This window comes from Neophocaena asiaeorientalis, unplaced genomic scaffold (genome assembly GCF_003031525.2).
Source record: "Neophocaena asiaeorientalis asiaeorientalis breed wild unplaced genomic scaffold, Neophocaena_asiaeorientalis_V1.1 scaffold87, whole genome shotgun sequence".
Lineage (NCBI taxonomy): Eukaryota > Metazoa > Chordata > Mammalia > Artiodactyla > Phocoenidae > Neophocaena > Neophocaena asiaeorientalis.
In genome coordinates, this window is record NW_020175432.1 from 2,289,968 (window position 1) to 2,305,235 (window position 15,268).

At 56.3% G+C, this 15,268-nt stretch overlaps 1 protein-coding gene across 1 annotated transcript in view; it reads left to right on the forward strand.

Moving 5' to 3' along the window:
• Positions 1-1,191: 1,191 nt before the first annotated feature.
• Positions 1,192-15,268, forward strand: part of MAP1S (microtubule associated protein 1S) — a 27,887-nt gene continuing 13,810 nt past the window's right edge. The window contains exons 1-5 of the mRNA XM_024767471.1: positions 1,192-1,347; positions 2,588-2,689; positions 4,165-4,247; positions 5,274-5,414; positions 6,014-8,369. Coding sequence (XP_024623239.1) covers positions 1,227-1,347; positions 2,588-2,689; positions 4,165-4,247; positions 5,274-5,414; positions 6,014-8,369 — 2,803 coding nt within the window. The 5' untranslated portion in view covers positions 1,192-1,226. The remainder of the gene's footprint in view (positions 1,348-2,587; positions 2,690-4,164; positions 4,248-5,273; positions 5,415-6,013; positions 8,370-15,268) is intronic.

Sequence of the window (15,268 nt, forward strand, 5' to 3'; positions counted from 1 at the left end):
CTATCCTGCTGGGGGAGACAGAACCTGACACAGACATTTCCATTCCCATTATTGCTGAGACAAATAATAGAAGAAATCATAGGCAGGCAGGAAACAGGGAAGGGAGCCAAGAGGGAGGGACCAGGATAGAGGAAAGATGCCAGGGCCAAATGAGAGAGAGGAAGTGGAGCGCCCAAATGTTGGACATTAGATGGCACGTGGCCAGTGACTGTTACACACTGACCAGGGAGGAAGTTGTGCTGAACAGATAATGAAGGGCACTGGGAGGCTGATCCTTCTTGGCAGATCTTTTCATTTGTCTTGATTGGTTTTGTATACCTCCAAAGATGAGGAGCTCACTCCCCAGGGAGGCAACCCAGCCCTTCCTGGACATGGGCAACTGTCAAAAAGTTTGCTGCAACATAATTTTCCAGGTAGTGGCCACCATGGGTAAAAAGGCCAAATGCAATTGTCTGGGGAAGGAGGGCTACCCATGTGAGCCAGGCAGTCAGTGTCTGCCACAGACTAAATCTGGAATCAGACTTGCCTGGATTTGAATCTCTGCTCTACCTCTTATGGGCCTGGTGACTTCATCTCTCCAAGTCTATTTCCTCTCCATCCTTTTCTGAAATGACCATAATAACAGTGCCAACTCCATAGGTTTATGCATGTATTCAGTGAACTAATGGAGTAAAATGCCTGGCATATAGCAAATAAGTGTGCCCTGTTCCAGGCCCAGAGTGTCTCAAATTCACATGTACTGTACTTTCCTAGCTTTAAAACTTTGCACACGATCTAACTTATGCCTCACATGTCATTGTCCCATCACCCACACCTTGCAAACTCCTATGCACCCCTCAAAGCCCTCAAAGGTACCCTTCTTTTCTCTGTTTAAGCCCTGACCTGGGGAACTGGGACCTGGTTCTGATTGGGCCCACTGTGATGTGATGTGAGTTTCCAAAGGGCAGAGATTCCGACTGGCATGTAGTAGGCATGCAGTCAGAACTTGTTGAGTGAATGAATGAATGAATCAGTGGTTATTTGGGAGGGGTGCCCAAAGTGGAGACCCAAGGCTAGGGCAACCCTTAGGTCTCCATACCCCCATCTCCCACCACTTCAATGGGCGGGAAGGGGCAGATAACGTGCGAGGAGGGGCTTCCGGGCGGGGTCTTCAGCCCTTCCGGTCCGGCCCCTTTAAGGGGCGGGGACAGCAGGGCGGGCGGTCGGAGCGTCTGGCCGGCGCGAAGATGGCGGTTTCGGCTGCAGGGCCCGGGTCGGTGGAGGCGCCCAGTTCACTGCTGCTCGTGGTGGGCGGCGAGTGTGGGTGCCCCGGGCTGCTAGCCTATGTGCTGGAGGAGCTTGAACGAGGTCGGGCCGGCCCGGGAACGCGGTGTCGGGGAGGCGGGCGCGCTGGCGCATCTCGGCCTAAGGGCCGGGGGATGGGGCGGGGGGCGGCTGGATCCGGGGGCCCCGGTGCCCCTGTCCCCTTACCGTTAGGCACAGGGCGCAGGCAGAGCCCGTGCGTGCCCGCAGAGGAAACAGCGTTCGGGTTTGGGCTGGGCTGCTCTGCCTCGAGCGGGGTGCAGACCGCGGAGGGGATACGGGCCCAGGCTTTGGGACCCACGCGATTGGGCAGCCTGGGCAACGGCTCCGCTTCCCGCCCTCCGGGCCCTCCTCGAATCCTCGGGCCTTAGCAGCCTGGAAGTCCTGGAGGGAGGAGCAGGGATGGGGAGGCTGGGCCTGGAGCTCCAGGGCCTACTTTCCGCAGCTCCATGAGGAACTGCTAATTGGGGTGTGGGCGGGTGCTGCCTGCTCAAGGGATTTGGCACCTGGGAATATGAGTCATAGGTGCACCTGCAAGGTTAACCTGCAGCCACTTGGCACGGTGGGACCGGCAGGCGTGGTGCACCCCGAACCGTGATTGGAGGGCATTCATCCATCCCCCGTCTCTCAGATCGGCAGGGCCTGCCGTCCGTGGCCAGTAAAATGGGACGGCCTCAAACATCTCGGTTCACAGGATTAAGGAATGTCACCCCACAGGGCATCAGGGATAGCGTGGGGACCATGGGCAGGCTCAGTCCTGCCCTCACAGGACTAATGGCTCTGGTTGGGGGGCGGGTACCAAAGTGAGTGAGGAGATGGACCAAGTTTTAAGCTCAGATGGTTACAGGAGTGTTCAGAGGATGCAAAGGGCTGAGAGGACCTAAAGGGTGGGGAGAAGGATCTCTGGGCAGTGGGAACAGCTCACGCGAAGGCTCGGAGATGGGAACTGTGCCTGGCAGGGCTGAGGAACAGTGAAACCAGTGGTGGGGGTGGGAGGATGACGGAGGGGACAAGATGACTGTTTAGGAGGCCGGGACTTTCTTTCTGATGTCCTGAGTCTTCTCTGTAAAATGCCTGATTTATGCTTTGGGTTCCTTGAGGGTGGATGCAGCAGGCTCCAAAGGCACATTGGATGGTTCTGAATTTCCAGGCCGTCATGTGCAGGGGCAGGTTGTGGGGAGGGGCCTGTGGCGGCCTTCACCAGCCATCCGCTAGTTATTGAAGTATTCTGGGAGCTGGGAAGCCCAGCTGATTTCCTACCTCCCTTCCCCCCTCTCCCCACCAGGCATCCGGTCGTGGGACATTGACCCTGGCGTCTGCAGCCTCGATGAGCAGCTCAAGGTCTTTGTGTCACGTCACTCGGCCACCTTTTCCAGCATTGTGAAAGGTGAGGCTGGGGACCCTGCATGTCCCAGCTCTCCCCTTCTGCTCATTCAGTGGACAGGTGTTCTTTGAGTGCCAACTATATGCCAGGCATGGGGATCAGGGGATGGCTGTAAGCAGCAACAGTAATAACACAACTGAGATCTACTGAGTACAGAGCAGGGGCAGGCCCTGAGCCAGCACTCACTTCCTTTGGTCATCAGCAACCCACAAGGCAAGAACTTGTGTTTTTGTCCCCAGTGAGGTGTGGGGGACAGGGAGACCTCTGAGGAGGGTCTTTTTGGATGAAAAGCAGCTGGGGCTGGTGTGGAGAGTGGAAGGAAGGGCCCAGTCAAAGGGACAGGACATTTGGAAAGTGAGGGGCTGCTGAGCGGGACTGGAGGGTGGAGTGTAGGCCTGGTGTGGCAGGGACTATGTCTGGTTTATGCCTGTGATTCCTTCACAGGGCCAGGTACACAGGAGATGCTCAATAGATGGGGACCTGAGAAAGCAAGATCGAGGAGGGAGTTGGGGTTCCTGGGCCAGCCCCACATGTCCCGTGGCTCCCTGGGGATTCTGGGGTGACCAGGGTGAACAGAGCAGCTGCTGGGCAGGGCCTGGGTGTTGCCTGCAGCTCTCCCCTGCCTCAGCCAGCCTGTTGAGTCACCTCCAGGCCGCTGCAGGAGAGGAAGGAAGTGTCCGTCACCTCATTGTCCCAGTGGTTCTGGGTGGCTTCCTGACCCTCACCATTTGGGGGAGCTGGAAATGCCATCCGCTCTGTGTGGCCTTGGCAGCCACTTCCCCTCTCTGTGCCTTAATTTCCCCACCTGAATGGGGCAATAGCCGCACATGATAAGAAGCCCGTGATAAACTGATAAAGGGTAACCAGCAGTAGAGGGTCCTTGCCTCTCCAGACCCAGGCTGGGTGCTGCATATTTGAAACACATCTGGTCTCTGGGGGACGGACGAGGGTTTGGATCCCAGAATCAACCCCACTCCCCTCTCCGTGGCCCATGAGGCCTCCCTGCCCTCGGCTCCCTCCTGCTGCCCCTCGCTGCAGCCCCACCTGCCCCTTCCTGATCCTCAGACACAGAGAGCTCAGTCCTGCCGCAGGGCCCTTGCCCATGTTGTGCCCTTTTCCTGGTGTACCCTCCTTGGCCCTCCCTGGGCTCAGGCTCCTTGATTATAAAATGAGGGTGACAGTGGCATCCCCCGCAGGGCTGAGAGCTGTGAATTGGGCCCTGCCAGCAGTGGAGGCCTTGTTTCCAGCGTGAGGCCTGCCAAGGCGGTTTCCTGTTCTTGCCTCATCCTGACCTGCAGCTTTACCACATGCCTGTTAATCCCTGGATGACCCTCTGGCTGGGGGTCCTGGGAAGCGGAGTCCTGGAGGGGCTCGTGGCCGCCTGGGGTTACACAGTGAGGCAGGGTTTGACCTTGTCACAGGCTGACCCCCACACATGTGGTTCAGCCCTAAACTCACAGGGCCCGGTTCCCCCACAGGCCAGCGGAGCCTGCACCACCGTGGAGACACCCTGGAGACGCTGGTCCTCCTGAATCCATCAGACAAGTCCCTGTGTGACGAGGTAGGGAAGGGTAGGCTCCTGGGGGGAGCGGGCTGCTGGGACGAGCGCCATCCCCTGGCCTCACCTCACGTGTCCTTGCCTTCATGCTGCCTGAAATCCTCTTCTTGACGCCCAGCAGCAGCGAAGTCTCCCCCGATGACTCCAGCCTCGATTTATTCCCTCCTCAGAGCTGATGGGGGGAGCGGGTGGAATCAGAAAAGGCTGGAGTTTGGGAGGAAGGAATGAGATAGGGAAGGGCTGGAGGTGGGAGGGCAGAACCCAACCGATGTTTGCGTCCCGTGCGTTCCTTTGGGCTGGGCCCCGCTAATTGTCTGAACTGACTTAATACTTCTAGCTTGTGGACATCTGTGCTCTTCTCTCAATTTCCCATGAGAAAGATGAACAAGATAGAGCCCCGGGACACCCCTCTAGATACTCTTGTACGAGTTGATTCCTCTGATCAAAAATGCTCCCTGGGGCTTCCCTGGTGGCGCAGTGGTTGAGAGTCTGCCTGCCGATGCAGGGGATGCGGGTTCGTGGCCCGGTCCAGGAAGATCCCACATGCCGCGGAGCGGCTGGGCCCGTGAGCCATGGCCGCTGAGCCTGCGCGTCTGGAGCCTGTGCTCCGCAATGGGAGAGGCCACAACAGTGAGAGGCCCGCGTACCGCAAAAAAAAAAATGCTCCCTGAAGGGGCTCGAGGAGACAGAGCCAGACACAGGCCCCTCTTCCCCATGGCACTGGGGCTGGGCCAGAGGGAGAGGTGGGCTTCAGGGAGCCCAGAAAGGGTGTGCAGGGCTTCCAGGAGGAGGGGGCACCGGAGCTGGGCTTTGTAGAATGAGCAGGAGTTGGGAGCAGGGATAGGGGGTCGAGCCCGACTGGAGGCCTACAGGCTGCAGTCCCGGCTTCTAGTTTAGTACTGGCCAGGCCGTCATGGGGACAGGAGTGGGGTGGTATATATAGATTAGGGGCTGGGGACCACCCCAAAGAGGGGTGCTGACTATCTCACTGCACAGAATAGGGCCTTGAACACTCTCCCTCTCCCTCAGCTCCGGAACCTTCTCCTGGACCCTGCCTCTCACAAGCTGCTGGTGCTGGCTGGGCCCTGCCTGGAGGAGACAGGAGAGCTACTGCTCCAGACAGGAGGCTTCTCACCCCGCCACTTCCTCCAGGTCCTGGGGGACAAAGAGGTAAGCCACCCCCTCACCATCCTGCCTCTGAAGCCTGACTCGTCCCCACTGGGCTGAGTGGCTCCAGTGACCTGCTGTCCCCCTGAGCATCGTCCCTTCCTCCTCTGTGGAATAATGGTGGTGGCGTGTCTTCCTCCTGGGCCCAGTCCCATGACCCACTGCAGTGTGTGGGCCTGTAGGTCAGCAGATGTCTCAGAGTCTTCAAGTGGCACTGCAGATTCTAGGTCCCATCTGAATGGGGGTCCCTTCTGAATCCCTTAGTCTGGGTGGGGCAAAATGAGCAAAAAACTGGCAAACCGTGTTTGGTTTGATAAGAACCAGTACACAGGGGTGGTGGTGGGGTGAGTGTAGAAGGTCTCTCTGGAGGATGCTGTGCTTTAGGAGTTGAGAACAGCAAGTGCAAAGGCCCTGGGGCAGGGAGAGTGAGAGAGGGTGGGGGAGGGTAGAGGTGGACAGGTGGTGATGGGCCCTTCTGGGATGTGGGGAAGGCTGGGTTTTTGTCCTGAGGGTGACAAGGGCAGGCAAAGGGTCTTAGTTTTCCCAAGGGGCTGGGTGTCATCTGGCTCCAGGTGACCCCTTAACCATTCCACCCTCTATAGATCCGGGATCTCCTGGCCTCCACACCCCCGCCTGCAGACCCACCCAAGCTCACCATCACCTGCCCGACCTTTGGTGACTGGGCCCAGCTGGCACCCGAAGTGCCCGGCCTCCAGGGCGTGCTCCAGCTGCGGTTGAACCCTCCAGTGCAGCTTCCGGCTTCTGAGGGCCTGCGTGAGTTCCTGGAGTACGTGGCCGAGTCGCTGGAGCCGCCGTCCCCCTTTGAGCTGCTCGAGCCTCCGGCCTCCGTGGGCTTCCTCAGGCTCGCCCGGCCCTGCTGCTACATCTTCCCTGGTGGCCTGGGGGATGCTGCCTTCTTCGCCGTCAATGGCTTCACCGTGCTGGTTAATGGTGGCTCCAACCCCAAGTCAAGCTTCTGGAAGCTGGTGCGGCACCTGGACCGGGTGGACGCCGTGCTGGTGACCCACGCGGGCGCTGACAGCCTCCCCGGCCTCAACAGTCTGCTGCGGCGCAAGCTGGCGGAGCGTGATGAGGCAGCTGCTGGCGGGGGCTCTGGGGATGACCGGCTGCGCAGGCTGATCTCCCCCAACCTGGGCATCGTGTTCCTCAATGCCCGTGCAGCCGCCTCGCGGCTGGTACGCGGGGAGGATGAGGCAGAGCTGGCCCTGAGCCTCCTGGCCCGGCTGGGCATCACCCCCCTGCCTCTGAACCGTGGGCCGCTGCCGGCCGAGCCCACTGTGCTCTTCCAGAAGATGGGCGTGGGCCGGCTGGACATGTACGTGCTGCACCCGCCCTCGGCCACCACTGACCACACGCTGGCCTCTGTGTGCGCCCTGCTGGTGTGGCACCCCGCGGGCCCCTCCGAGAAGGTGGTGCGCGTGCTGTTCCCTGGCTGCACGCCACCCGCCCGCCTCCTGGATGGCCTGGTCCGCCTGCAGCACTTGGGGTTCTTGCGGGAGCCTGTGGTGACCCCTCAGGACCTGGCGGGGCCTCGGCGAGCTGAGAGCAAGGAAAGCGTGGGCTCCCGGGACAGTTTGAGGAGAGAGGGCCGGACGACGGCACCCTCCAGGCCCGCCCAGGAGCGCCCCGGGGTGGCCCAGAAGGAGCCACCGCGGGCTGAGGCCCCTCGCAAGGCTGAGAAAGAAGCCAGGCCCCCCCGGGAGGTGAAGAAGGACCCCAAGCCGAGCGCCCCTCGGACCCAACCCCGGGAGGTACGGCGGGCAGCCTCCGCTGTGGTCAGTGGCAAGAAAGCAGGTGCCCAGGTGGCTCCCAAGCCCCGCAAAGCACCCAACACACCCCGCCCAGGTGTCCCACCAGCAGAGAATGGGCCCCGCAGCCCACCTAGCTTCCGGTGCAGAGAGGCCAGCCCCGCCACGGAGGCCTGCGGCTCCCCAGCCCCCCGGCTGGTGGCCACGCCCAGCCAGGAGAGCAGCCTGGAATTGGGGCTGAGCCCAGCCGGGGAGGAGGGCGGCAGCTTGGAGGAGAAGACCCTGGAGCTGCTGTTGGCCACCAGCACCCCCGAGCCGTGCACACCCTCACCCGCCGGAGCCCACCAGGGCCCAACTGAGAGCAGCGGGCCACTGTCACTGAGCCCGCTGCGGGGTGGGGAGCCGGGGCCGGATGCGTCCCCCACAGTGACCACCCCCTCGCTGCCTGCTGAGGTGGGCTCCCCGCACTCCACAGAGGTGGACGAGTCCCTGTCGGTGTCCTTTGAGCAGGTGCTACCGCCACCAGCTGCCGCTGCAAGTGAAGCCGGGTTGAGCCTCCCACTCTGTGGCCCTCGGGTGCTCCGCTCGGCCTCCCCACACGACGTGGACCTGTGCCTGGTATCACCCTGTGAGTTTGAGCACCGCAAGGCTGTGCCCATGGCGCCGGCACCTGTGTCCCCCGGCAGCTCCAATGACAGTAGTGCCCGGTCCCAGGAGCGGGCGGGTGCTCCAGGAGTGGAGGAGACACCACCCACATCCGTCAGCGAGTCCCTGCCTACCCTGTCTGACTCGGACCCCCTGCCTGCCGCCCCTGGCACTGCGGACTCAGATGAGGACACAGAGGGCTTTGGGGCCCCTCGCCACGACCCACTGCCTGACCCACTCAAGATACCCCCGCCACTGCCCACCCCACCTAGTATCTGCATGGTGGACCCTGAGATGCTGCCTCCTGAGCAGGCGCGGCTGAGAGAGGGCCTCGGCCATACCCGGAAGCCCCTTACCCGCCCCAACCGTGGCACCACTGCCCCCAAAGCCACTCCAGTGACTGCTGCCAAGACCAAGGGGCTGGCCAGTGGGGACCGGGCCAGTCGGCCACTCAGCGCCCGGAGCGAGCCTAGTGACAAAGGAGGTCGGGCACCCCTGGCCAGAAAGCCCTCAGTCCCCAAGACAACCACTCGAGGTCCATCCGGTAAGTACCTGGGGGCTGAAGTCCTGCAGTGGGTTCCCTGCCCAAGTCCTCCTGTTCCCCGCTTGCTGTGTGGTCTCAGCCATACGCACCGCCCTCTCTGGGCCTCAGTTTCTCCGATAAAATGGAAGCTCTGGCCTGACTCTTTAAGCACTTGCAATTCCAAGGTGCTCAAGCAGTACCGTCAACGGAAATGTAATGTGAGCAACATCCATCGTGGTGAATTTTCCAGTAGCCACTCTACGCAAAAAGAAACAGGTGAAATTAACTTCAATATTATATTTTGTTAAACTCATTTGTGTGGAGGGTCCCAAGACCACCCCCAGGTTGGATGATTGCCTAGGAGGACTCGGTGTGTGGTCATACTCATAAGTTTATTACAACAAAAAGATACAGAGCAGGATCAGCAAAAGCAAAAGACATGGGGGGGGAGTCCCAGGGAAAGCAGGCACAAGCTTCTGGAAGCCTTCTCCCAGTGGAGTCACATATCATGTGCTTGGTTCCCTGAGCTCCAAGCTGTGACAACACGTGTGAAGTGCCGTCAATCAGGGAAGCTCCTTAGAGACTCAGGGCCCGGAGTTTCTATTGGGGCTGGTCGTGCAGGCACCCTCTACCTCACACGTACACTGGAAAGGTTTCCAGCATCCAATTCTTGGACACCAGCCCGGTGTCCCGCAGTTGGCCGCAATTCTGACACCGTCTACCCAGAGGCAGAATCACATTCCACAGGTAAAGGGCTCCGTCCCCCGAGCACCCTCCACTTCAGGTGCCAGTCACAAGTCCAGGCTGTTACCCGTGCTTCTGACCAACTGGTTGTAAATCGGAGGTTCCCATGCCCCCCTCCTCTGGTTTGATTAATTTGCCAGAGCTGCTGACAAAACCCGGGAAAACCCATTTACTCACTAGATGACCAATTTAGTATAAAAGGCTCTTAAAGGATACAAATTGACAACCAGATGAAGAAATACATAGGGTGAGGTCCCAAACAAGGGATCTTATGTCCTCATGAAGTTTGGGACCCTGCATGGTAGCACAAAGCGTTCTGGTTCCCTGGTGTGGAAGCTTTCTGTAAAAGGGCCAAAAAGCGGCCTTTTGAGGCTTTTCTGGAGGCTTCGCTACATAGTTATGATTGACTAAATCATTGGCCAATGGCGAGTGACTCAACCTGAGGCCCCTCTCCCCTGCCCAGGAGTCAGGACGCAAGACTGAAAATTCTGACCCGCTAATCACAAGGTTGGTTCTCCTGGCAACAAGCCCCCACCCTGGGGTGGGAATCCAAAGTCACCTTCATTAACATAAACCCGGTTGTGATGGAAAAGGGCTTCTTATTAATAACAAGACACCCATTTCACCCTTTTGGCCCTAAAGTGTTTTCTGGAACTGAGGACTAGAGACCAAATATAACAAAGATGCTCCCATTGCTCACATTGATCAGAAAATTCCAAGGGTTTTGGGAGCTGTGAGCCAGGAACTGTGGATGAAGGACCAAATATATCTGAGAATGACCATATGTATTTCTTATAAATCACAGTACTGCAGTCCACCCCCTGGTGGAACAGATCCCTTACAGCAAAGCAATCATACCTATCACAGCACTTATATTTGGGGTCGCGTTTATTAGAACAGATGTAGCAATAGTACCGACATAAATAGGCCAGACATTTGGAGAAGCTGTGTGGGGTAGGGATGGATGGATTGGTGGATTTTTGGCTGCGTTGGGTCTTCGTTGCTGTGTGGAGGCTTTCTCTAGTTGCGGCGAGCCGGGGGGGTGGGGGCTACTCTTCGTTGCAGTGCGCGGGCTTCTCATTGTGGTGGCTTCTCTTGTTGCAGAGCACGGGCTCTAGGCCCGTGGGCTTCAGTAGTTGTGGCACGTGGGCTCAGTAGTTGGGGCTTGCGGGCTGTAGAGTGCAGGCTCAGTAGTTGTGACGCACGGGCTTAGTTGATCCGCGGCATGTGGGATCTTCCCGGACCAGGGCTCGAAACCTGTGTCCCCTGCATTGGCAGGTGGATTCTTAACCACTGCGCCACCAGGGAAGTCCCGGGATCGATTTAGAGAAACGTCATTTGCTACTTGTACCTTACGATCAATTTGTGCAGAACTATTCAGCACAGAAATCAGCTGGTGATTAGCTATCCTGGTCTTCCTCAGGCCAGTCATTTTCCACAGGTATTACCTCCGGAGGAGGCTTTAACTCAGGCTCTCAATACATTTGATCATCAGTATCAGTGTTACCATAAGACTCATTTACATGAGGTAGTTGAATCTTACCAGCGACAGCGCTACACCGTATCGAAATATGGTTACCGTACGATTCATTTTCATTACACAACAAATCGGTAAGAGCTACAGACGTGTTCACTTTGCCTTCCCAACAGAATCTGCCTTTGCCCGTATACCAGACGGTATTAAGGACAGAGGTCGTGACCACTGGCCACGATTCAGTTAGCTCCGGATTCCAAGGTAACTAGGGACAAGTTCACGAGCTTGTACTGAGTCTGATTTCCATTGTGTGTTGTATCGCAGGGCCCACCTCCCTTCTGTGGGGAGGACACGAGTTGTATTTAGAATATTCCTATCCCAACTAACTGTGCCGCAGGGTATATTTTATTTCTAGCTTTACTGGAGGTGCGAGCAGTCGGTGCATCTGTGTAAATTATAAATGTCCCCAGAGAACTTCCATAAGCTTGGAGGGCCGTAACATTCCCATAGGTGTGTGCGCCCCTGAGCCTCGGCAGCTAGGATTGAGGGCCACTGCCCCGTGGCCACTTCAGCCTGCATATGTATGTAAATAGTCAAGAGGCCTTGTTGGGTCCCAGTGCTAGTTCTAGCATATCCAGCATTATTGGCAGTCTGCCTGACCCACTTTGCTAAAACCTCATTCTCTTTCCAGGCTGGCTCCCATCCTTCGCCTTCCACCTGGAAGAGAACTCCCCCTAGTCTGCCTATTCTAATTAATCTTTTTCCTCTGAATGCCACTCCTCATTAAAAGCAAATTTCACTTGTCCTAGGATACCTACTAGCACCTATTTACCCTAAGGCTCTTTCTGGCTTGTGGGCCAGTGTTGTTGAATCCACCAGAGACCTTGTTGCTATTGTATACTAATGGCCTGGGTGCAGATAGGGTGCATGTTTTGCACCCCAAAATTTTGGGCCCCCCCCAGACTAGGCTTAGATGCGTGGCAAGCACACCTAGATGTAATTTAATTTAGTTTGAGTATGCCATGAGGCTTCCTGTGGCCTGCCTTGTCTCTGGTAGGGCTGTACCCCAGGGGAACTTGAGCGACCATGTGATGCCCACTGCTTTAATCCCATCAGGGACCCACTGTTCTTCCCTAGTTTGATGAATCGTTTTCCATCCACAAAAACAGATGACATGTGCTCGTGGACAGCACACCCTCCCATGCTCGGCATGCGGCCATTATATTTCGTCCATCATAACCAGGGACGTTTCTAAGCAATTGATTGTCACGATCTGTAATTACACAGTGATCACATAGATCGGTCTGCTGGGAGCTATACACCACACAGTTTGAAGTCCCAGTAGGAAACAGTTCCCAAATGTTATCCTTTGTAGTAGCCCGAAAAATGGGAGTCAGAAGACACAGGCGCATCGCTAGAATTCCATTTAATCTTTTAACAGTTGGTCCTGTTCGTTAATAGATCTCACGACCAGAATGTCTTTCCAGAGCCGTGCCATTCAGGTGTGCAGGCTGCTGTTCAATCTTACCAGGTCCCCAAATCAGGGCTGATCTCAGCAAACTAGCTTCAGCCTGCTGGGCATCTGGTATGCTTCTGCTAAGAGATTCTATTATTCTCTTGCTCTGAGGCTCTCTCCAGGTGTTAATAAAATGTTGGATTTCCCTCATTGCATAACCCACTTATTCATCCCTTTACCCTCAGCTGTTATGCTTCCTCTCCATTTGTCATTTATCTTTACCCACACTTTTCCACTCTTGGGAGGGACGTGAGTTTGGCCACCGTGCTGGTCCAGATTGCTGCCAGGAAACTAGGCTGGCAGGTGTCTCCCCTGCCCCGTCCACTGCCGCTCACCTAGAGTAGGGTTACACAGGTACAGAACCAGTGGGCTCTTGCAACTGCTAGGCAGCGTGCCGTCAGCACCAGCTTTGCCAGAGGCGGGTGAAGGCACATTCCGGGCCCATCAGGCCCTTAGGAATTCTGACATAAAGGTTTAAAGGTATAGTTACCAGTTTCTTGCTTAGGAATCATCCCTGCTGCTGGCTCCCCACAGTTGCATCCCTGGTTCTGGGACCACTGCATCGAGTAGGAGAAGAAAAAAAAAAAAGTTGCTGTGATGCAGGGAAGAGTTATACAGTCGCATCAGCATCCTCCCCCACCCTGACTTGGCCACACCCCCAGAAAAGCGGAGGAATCTATCCAGTGGGGACCCGCCCTCAGCCCCGCTCATGTTGAGTGTGAGCACATGCTCGTGACGGTGTGTAAGCCAGCCTCTCAAGCCTGTTATCTCCCCTGGTTTTAGACAGCAAATGCTTCAGCCGCCCATTCCAGTTTTCTATTAAACCATTACTCTGAGGATGATAGGCAACACATCTGGTGTGAAATCTCTTGCCACTGTTGGACTGTATGGGCTGTAAAGTGCACCCCTTGGTGCGAAGAAATGTAACTCAGTGGCTCACATTGTTACAGTATTTTCTGTTCCAATCTTACAGTATTTTGAGCATTTTGCATCTACCATCAGGTATGCAAACCCAGTGCAGGGTGTCTCTTCCTGTTAGGGCTCATTTATAGCCCCCAGCCCCAGGGCTACTGGCTTTGGTCCAATGTAATCCACTTGCCGGCTATGTGTGGGGCTCTGCATTGCTGCAGCCCTCTCCCCATGCCGACTCATTCATGGACCGCCCTCCCAAAATGTTCACTTGATGGTTCAGTGACCTTCCGAACCTGGGAGGGGTTCTTCTGGTGGGCATTGACAGGTCCTACTTTAACACGCCCCTTAAATTCCCAGAGTGATTTCCACAAGGCTGCGCCCCATGCAGGCGTCCCTTTAATAGTCCAGGTTTCCGTTGCCCATCTGCCGGACCACACGGCCACGCCATGGGCTGCGGCCCAGGAGTAAAAACCCAAACATAGGGGCTTTTACCGTTGCTCAATTCTTCCACCACTGCTAGGAAAGCAGCGTGCAGTTCAGCCCACTGAGCCCATTTGTTCTTGCTGCCTCCAGAGTCTCGCCATCCCCTGGTCTTAATGCAGCCGCCTTCCAAGCAGGTTATTATCCATTCATCTTGAAACTGCCGTCCATAAAGCAAGCGCGCTTTGTGGTTCAGTTGAGAGCCGTCCATAGGGCAAGGCCATGTAATGTGCCAGTCAGTTTCAGCCGCTCCTCAGGTGGCTCCAAAGTCGGTCCTAGAGGAAAAGAGGCTACGTGCTCATGATCCAGTGGGTGCCTCCCCGCATTACCCTGGCAGCGTGCTCTCGGATGAACCATTTCTCTTTTTATCATGGAACACTTCTGGGCACTGCGTTCATTGGAGTGTTTCTCCAACATCACCCAAGACATTATGGGCATCTCAGGTTTCATGATTATTTTATGTCCATCAGTAATCGAGGTGATCTCAGTTAATGCCCAGTCACAGGCTGCTAATGGTCTCAAATACTGTGTATGGGCGGCAGCATCTTGGAATTTTCTGGTCCAAAATCCCAGTGGTCACTGCTGGGAGGTGCTCGTGGGCTTTTGCCCGAAGCTCCAGTCTGCAGAGTGTACAGAGTATGGCCGACACTTCCCAAATCATACCTGAGTGGGGGGTCGGCAGGGCCCAACGGCCAAGTTGAGAGGGCTGCCACCGTTTGTGATTCAGACACAAGCTGCTCTCGTTCGGGTCCCTAACTCAGAGCTTTCTTTCGGGTAGTCTTCCAGGTGGAAGCAACATTCCCAGATGAAAATCCAAGTCAGCCAGCCAAACGCTGGGCTTCTTGTTTGGTCCTGGGGAGGACAGTGACAGCGGTTTATTTTTAGTCTCTTGTGGAATATCCCAGGTGGCCCCTGCCCAGGTTCTTCCTAAGAATTTGACTGTTCGGGCAGGCCTGGGAACCAGTGCTGGATTTACTAACCCACCCCAGTTGGTCATGTGCGTCCCTGTTGCACTCACATCAGTCCTAGCCTGCTCTTTGGTTTCCGCTATCACCGTAACGCCGTCAGTATAGTGTACGATTACACTGGCGACCCGCATCAAGTCCACGTCCCTTCTGACCAAATCACAACAGTAAGCCAGTGGGTTCAGATACCTCTGTTGCAGCGCAAGAAAGGTAAATTGGGATCCTTCCCATGTGAAGGCCAACTGCTGCTGGCTCTTTTCTGAGATCAAAACAGGGAAGAAAGCATTTACGAGGTCACTCACTGAGTAGCAGCCTCCTTGCATTTTCTGTGTGTCCGGAACGGCTGAGCCGATAGGTGGTACAACTTGGTTTAAGTCTCGATAGTCTACAGTTAGTCTCCATGAACCATCCGTCTTTTCCCCAGGCCGCACAAGGCTACGGTACAGTGAATTCGTGGGTACCCACACTCCAGCTTCTAGCATATCATGAATTAAAGTGGTCGTCTCTTTTTGTCCACCAGGCGTTCTAGATCACTCTATGTTAGCCACCTGTGTGTGCTCGGGCAGTTCTAGCGGCTCCCATCTGGCGTCCCCAATTAAAAGTGGCCGGAGGGCGGACTTACAGGCCTCTGCTTTACAATATTAAGTAGGGGAGGCAATCCCCAGTCAGCCATAGTCTCCATCCCAGTAATACAGTCAGGTAAAGGAGATGTGACCACCTCACACAAAATCTGTCCACTCACCCCAGTTTTCATCCCAATGTGCACCTTCGTCCCATCAACGTTTGCATCTCCAGTTCCTCCCAATCTAACCTTCCAGTCTAACCTTGG